The following is a 6,650-nucleotide window of genomic DNA, read 5'->3' as shown; positions in this document are numbered from 1 at the left end:
CCTGCATATACAAAAAAAAACCAAAATGAGAACAATTATATGCAATGATACAAAGAATGGAAGAATTTGATCATTAAATCTTGTATAAGTCTCATCCAAAAAAGAGGTAAAATTGAGACTTAACAGTGTGCCAGCGAGGGCGCTGGACTCCCTTGAGGGGGGGTGGATATAGTCCCACATCGGTTAGGAAGGCGAACGAAGCATGCCATATATATGGGTGTGGATACCTTCCTTGTGAGGAGGCCCTTAGGGATGCCATGAGGGCATTGCCTAGGACAAAACCCTGAGGCCTGAGGGCAAAGGGGACAATATCTGGCCATGTGGGGTCGCTGCGCTACTCTGATGGGTTGGCAGGACTTGCCTTGGAGGAGGCCTTTTGGGGTGGCATGCGTGTCATCGCCAAGAGCAAAACCGTGCGGCCGTGGGCCAAAGCGGACAATATCCTCATGCGGGTTGCTTGGGCTGTTACATTGGTATCAGAGCCGGGGCCCGGATCGGTGTGCCAGCGAGGGCGCTGGACTCCCTTGAGGGGGGGTGGATATAGTCCCACATCGGTTAGGAAGGCGAACGAAGCATGCCATATATATGGGTGTGGATACCTTCCTTGTGAGGAGGCCCTTAGGGATGCCATGAGGGCATTGCCTAGGACAAAACCCTGAGGCCTGAGGGCAAAGCGGACAATATCCTCATGCGGGTTGCTTGGGCTGTTACATTGGTATCAGAGCCGGGGTCCGGATCGGTGTGCCAGCGAGGGCGCTGGACTCCCTTGAGGGGGGGTGGATATAGTCCCACATCGGTTAGGAAGGCGAACGAAGCATGCCATATATATGGGTGTGGATACCTTCCTTGTGAGGAGGCCTTTTGGGGTGGCATGCGTGTCATCGCCAAGAGCAAAACCGTGCGGCCGTGGGCCAAAGCGGACAATATCCTCATGCGGGTTGCTTGGGCTGTTACATTTGGTATCAGAGCCGGGGCCCGGATCGGTGTGCCAGCGAGGGCGCTGGACTCCCTTGAGGGGGGGTGGATATAGTCCCACATCGGTTAGGAAGGCGAACGAAGCATGCCATATATATGGGTGTGGATACCTTCCTTGTGAGGAGGCCTTTTGGGGTGGCATGCGTGCCATCGCCAAGAGCAAAACCGTGCGGCCGTGGGCCAAAGCGGACAATATCCTCATGCGGGTTGCTTGGGCTGTTACATGTACCCAGTCCGAGAGAAGAGTGTCAAAAAGTCTTGTGAGGTGTGTGAGTGGAGCGTATACACTCAAGAGAGATGGCAGGTTTAACTAATGGCATTCCACTACCCAAGTTGACTAAAGATGTCAACTACGATAACTGGAAGCTGCAGATGAAGGCCCTTCTCGGCTCCCAAGATAACTAGGATGTGGCTGAGAATGGGCACGAGGAACCGGTGACTACCGAGGGGTATACAAATGCCCAACTAAATGCATTGAAGGTTGTTCGAGCAAAGGACAAGGCAGCACTGTATTTGCTGTACCGAGCTGTTGACGAGTCGGGTTTTGAGAAGATAGCTAATGCTAAATCTTCAAAAGAGGCATGGGATATACTCGAGAAAGCAAAAAAGGGAGATGAACGCGTGAAGCAAGTTCGGCTTCAAACCCTTAGGGGCGAATTGGAAAACATGAGAATGAAGGAGTCCGAAGGAGTATCCGAGTTCATTACTCGGGTGGAAACTGTGGCGAACAAACTAAACAAGAACGGAGAGAATCTTCCCTCAAGCCGAGTTGTGGAGAAGATCTTAAGGTCATTGACAGATGACTTTGAGAATATAGTGTGTGCAATTGAAGAGTCCAAGGATTTGTCAATGCTCACTGTCGAAGAGCTTACTGGGTCCCTGGAGGCGTATGAGCAGAGAAAGAAACAGGCTCTCCAGGCGAAGGCAACAATAAAGGAGGAGGTGCTCTATGCTCAGAGTACTAGAGGCCAAGGAAGAGGCAGAGGCCTAGGTGGTCGAGGAAGAGGAGGACGAGGTGATGAGTATGTCGGCCAACAGGCTCGGCGTGGCTGAGGTCAAGCTCGGGGAGGCCGAGGTCAGACCTGGGGTGGCCGATCAAACAAAAATAACAATATTGAATGTTATAACTGTGGAAAGTATAGACATGTTGCCAATGAGTGTTACTCGATCAAATGCTACAATTGTGGAAATCTGGGTCATATTTCCAAAGATTGTAGGTCCGAGAAGAAAAAGGAGGAACCAACAAACTTTCTTGCCGAGGAAGAAGATGAAGGAGTGTTGCTGGTGACAACCGTTCCAGAAACCGAGATCAAACCGAGCTGTTCTTCCGAGATCAAACCGAGTTGTTCTGATAACTCAATTTGGTACTTGGACACCGGCGCAAGTAACCACATGTGTTGTGACGAGCATTTATTCAAAATACTTTCAAAGGAGGAGCTCGGATCTGTTTCTTTCGGCGATGCTTCGAAAGTAGCCGTCAAAGGCCGAGGAACGATCTGGTATCAATAGAGAAATGGGAAAATCGGAGAGATTAGAGATGTATACTACGTACCTGATCTAAAAAACAACATACTAAGCATGGGACAGTTAATGGAGAAAGGGTACTCGGTTCTGATGAAGGACCGAGAACTACAACTGAAGGATAAACTTGAGCTGAAAATAGTTCAAGATGAATGCATGAAACTTGATTTGGAGGATGAGGCCATGAAGTGGCATCTGCGGTTCGGTCATCTTCACTTTGGGGGGTTGACCGAGCTGGTGAAAAAGGAGATGGTGTTTGGACTTCCTAAAATGGAGTTTGAAAAGAAGTTCTGTGAAGAATGTGTGATCGGGAAGCACGCGAGGACTTCTTTCCCAAGGAGTTCTGAGTACCGAGCAAAGGAGCAACTCGGACTGATCCATACCGATTTGTGTGGGCCAATAACTCCAGAATCATTCAGTGGTAAGAAATATTTCGTCTCTTTCATTGATGATTTCTCAAGAAATACATGGGTTTATTTTTTGAGGGAGAAGTTAGAAGTGTTTGAAACCTTCAAGAAATTCAAAGTAATGGTGGAGAAAGAAACAACTAAATTCATCAAAGCAGTCCGATCTGACAGAGGAGGCGAGTTCACTTCTGTTGAGTTCAACAGATACTGCGAGGAACATGGGATCAAGCGTTTCTTGACTGCCCCATATTCTCCGCAGCAAAACGATGTAGCGGAACGAAAGAATCAAACTATTCTTGATATGGTTCGATCTATGTTGAAAGGGAAGAACATGCCGAAGAAGTTTTGGGCAGAGGCGGTGCAGTGTGCAGTCTATGTGCAAAATAAATGTCCACATGCAAAGCTAGGAGAAAAGACACCTCAGGAGATCTGGAGTGGCATGAAGCTGAGTGTTTCTCATCTTAGGGTGTTCGGTAGCTTGGCCTATGGGCAAGTACCAAGACAGCACAGGACAAAATTAGAAGATCGGAGCAAGAAATACATATTTATTGGATATGATGAAAAATCCAAAGCATACAAGTTGTTTGATCCTAATAACAAAAAAGTGGTGGTGAGCCGAGATGTTCACGTGGAGGAAACAAAGCATTGGTGTTGGAGTAACTCGGCTGAAGTAGAAACTAGCTTGGACATTGTTGTACCTTCAACAACAACTACCACCGAGTTCTCAGATGAAGAATCCGAGCCACAACAGCCCAGGATGAGAAGTCTGCGGGAAATATACGACACTACAAATGAAGTTCATGTTGTATGTCTTCTCGCCGACTCTAAAGACTTGAGGTTTGAGAAAGCTGTCCAAGATGAGAAGTGGAGAACAACTATGGATGAGGAGTTTGGGGTGATTGAGCGTAATAAAACTTGGGAACTGACCAACCTTCCTGAAGGAGCTCGACCCATTGGAGTAAAATGGGTGTACAAAAAGGAGATGAATGCTGAGGGAGAGGTTGAGCATTATAAAGCTCGGCTTGTTGTGAAGGGCTATAGACAAAAGGAAGGAATTGACTATGATGAAGTTTTTGCTCCTGTCACGAGAATGGAGTCAATCTGACTTCTGATCTCGTTAGCTGCTCAGAGACAATGGCAAATTCTACAGATGGATGTGAAGTCAGCCTTTCTAAATGGAGTGCTGAAGGAGGAGGTGTATGTCGAGCAACCACTCAGGTACATGAAGAGAGGAGATGGAAAAAAGGTGTTGAGATTGAGAAAAGCCCTCTACGGGCTAAAGCAAGCTCCTCGTGCCTAGAATGAAAGAATTGATGGGTATTTCAAGAAAAACGAGTATGAACAATGTCCGTACGAGCATGCCTTGTACATAAAGAAATCAGAAAAGGATATGATGGTAGTTGCTCTCTATGTCGACGACCTCATATTCACTGGAAGCAATGCAAAATTGATTAAGGAGTTTAAGGAGATAATGAAGAAAGAGTTCGAGATGACAGACTTAGGCTTGATGAAATATTTTCTTGGCCTAGAAGTGAAGCAATCGGATGAAGGGATTTTTATATCCCAAGAAAGGTATGCGCTCGAAATCCTACAGAAGTTTAAAATGGAGGATTGCAACCCGGTTTCTACTCCAATGGAACCAGGCACTAAACTCTCAAAATTTGATGGAGGAGAACGAGCTGATTCTGGGAGATATCGAAGCTTAGTCGGAAGTCTCAGATACCTTACAAGCACGAGACCCGACTTAATGTTGAGTGTTGGGATAACGAGCAGATTCATGGAAGATCCAAGCTACACACATTGGAAGGCCTTGAAGAGAATTCTGAGATATGTTCGAGGAAGCCTATCACTTGGTCTTTTCTATTCAAAATCGGATGACTACCGATTAGTGGGTTACTCGGATAGTGATTGGTGTGGAGATGTTGATGATCGGAAGAGTACTTCGGGTTATGTATTCCTACTCGAGAATACGGCTCTTACTTGGCTGTCAAAGAAGCAGCCCATTGTAACTCTGTCGACCTGCGAGTCCGAGTACGTGGCGGCCTCTTGGAGCGTATGTCATGCAGTTTGGCTTTCAAATTTACTGAGGCATATGGGAGTGATCCGAGATGAAGCGGTTGTGATCCGAGTTGATAACAAGTCGGCATCGAGTTGGCAAAGAACCCGGTTAATCACGGAAGAAGCAAGCACATCGACGTCCGATTTCATTTCATCCGAGAACAGATTAGAGAAGGAAAAGTCGAGTTGGAGCATGTCGGAAGCCGAGTTCAAGTTGCGGACATACTTACCAAGCCACTGCCAACTACACTGCTAGAAAATTGTAAAAAGCTGATTGAAATGAGAGATAGGAAAAGTATTTAAGTTTAAGGGGGAGATTTGTTATGAAACTTAAATTAGGAGTTTTGTTTTGCTTGGTATTCCAAGAATAATATTAATGTTGTTAATTATGAGTGACATTTAAAGATGCAAACGTTGTTTTTCTTTCTGCTATAAATAAGTGTAATATTTCATTTACAATATGAATGAGAATACAGAGAGTTTATTTGTTCCCAATTTATGCCTTTTGTTCTTAACACTCTTAAGAACATGTCATGTCATGATATCAATTTCTGTGATGTAAGCGCCTACCTATGCAAGTTTATGAGTCAAGCTGGCAAGTACTGTGATTAGTGGAAGACTTGAAATACACGTCTTTAATTAGTGTCTTCCTACTATGTAGATGAGGATTGCGTGCTTTTCGTTCAAGGATAGGGGAATATATTATTTTGTTCCTTATCCATACAAATACTTTTATTCACTTGCCGAGGATTTTTTATTTATTTATTAAGGAAAATGTTTACCAGCACAGCAGCACTGTTACAGGAAAATGCTTACTACTGTTACAGGAAAATGCTTCCTACTATAAATACAGCACTGTTACAGCACTATATTTATAAATTTTAATTTTTTACGTACATGCTTTTATATTTTGCAGAATATGTTTCATTTTTTTAATGTTTTAAGACACTTGGCAAAAATCTAAAGACAAATATTGATTATATAGTGATCCAATGATTTATTGAAGAGAAAAATTATGCTGACTTTGATTTCTCAAAGTCGCTGAATCTTTTTCTACTCGATGAAAGATCAACAACGAGAATCAGTATTTTATTAAATATATAATTTTATATTAAAGATAATATAAAACTTATTTTTTTCGTTCACTTTCTAATGTTATCAGGTGGTTGTTTAAAAATTTGAGGAAGGACTTGAGTTCAATATTTGCTTAAGACTAAATTTGTAAAAAGTTCATGAATTGTGAACTTAAGTATAAATTTTAATTAATTCTAATTTATCTAGTGTTATTATCACTAAAATACTCTCTACTAATTAATTGAGATTTTTATTTTCAATAATTTTTTATATTCTTATATCAAGTTTCGATATAGGATAATAAAGGAAAAAATATTTTTAATTGAGAATAAAAAAATTGAATGATGTTATGTTAAAATACATTTTATAAATAAAAATAATAATAATAATAATAATAATAATAATAATAATTTATATCTATACATCTATATATATTATAAAGGTAATATATATTAATTTATATTTTTTAGTAGACTATTATATCCTTCGTATTTTAAAATTTTTATTTTTATATTCTTTTTGAATAATTTATCCATAATCATTTATTTCATTATTTCTTTTTATTTTATTTTAAAAAAAATTAAGAAACGTGAAATATATTTTTAATAATAATAA

At 41.9% G+C, this 6,650-nt stretch overlaps 1 protein-coding gene across 1 annotated transcript; it reads left to right on the top strand.

Annotated features, from left to right (window-relative positions):
- The first annotated feature begins 1,272 nt into the window (after nucleotides 1–1,272).
- On the top strand, nucleotides 1,273–2,484 carry LOC145958763 (uncharacterized). The gene is made up of 3 exons (XM_083076299.1): nucleotides 1,273–1,353; nucleotides 1,456–1,997; nucleotides 2,118–2,484. The coding sequence occupies exons 1-3, from the start codon at nucleotides 1,273–1,275 to the stop codon at nucleotides 2,482–2,484; spliced, it is 990 nt and encodes a 329-aa protein (XP_082932425.1).
- Nucleotides 2,485–6,650: the final 4,166 nt, after the last annotated feature.

This window comes from Cajanus cajan, chromosome 6 (assembly GCF_000230855.2).
Source record: "Cajanus cajan strain Asha chromosome 6, NIPB_CcT2T_4, whole genome shotgun sequence".
Lineage (NCBI taxonomy): Eukaryota > Viridiplantae > Streptophyta > Magnoliopsida > Fabales > Fabaceae > Cajanus > Cajanus cajan.
Note: the sequence above shows the minus strand (reverse complement) of the source record. Positions and strands in the feature narration are given on the sequence as shown.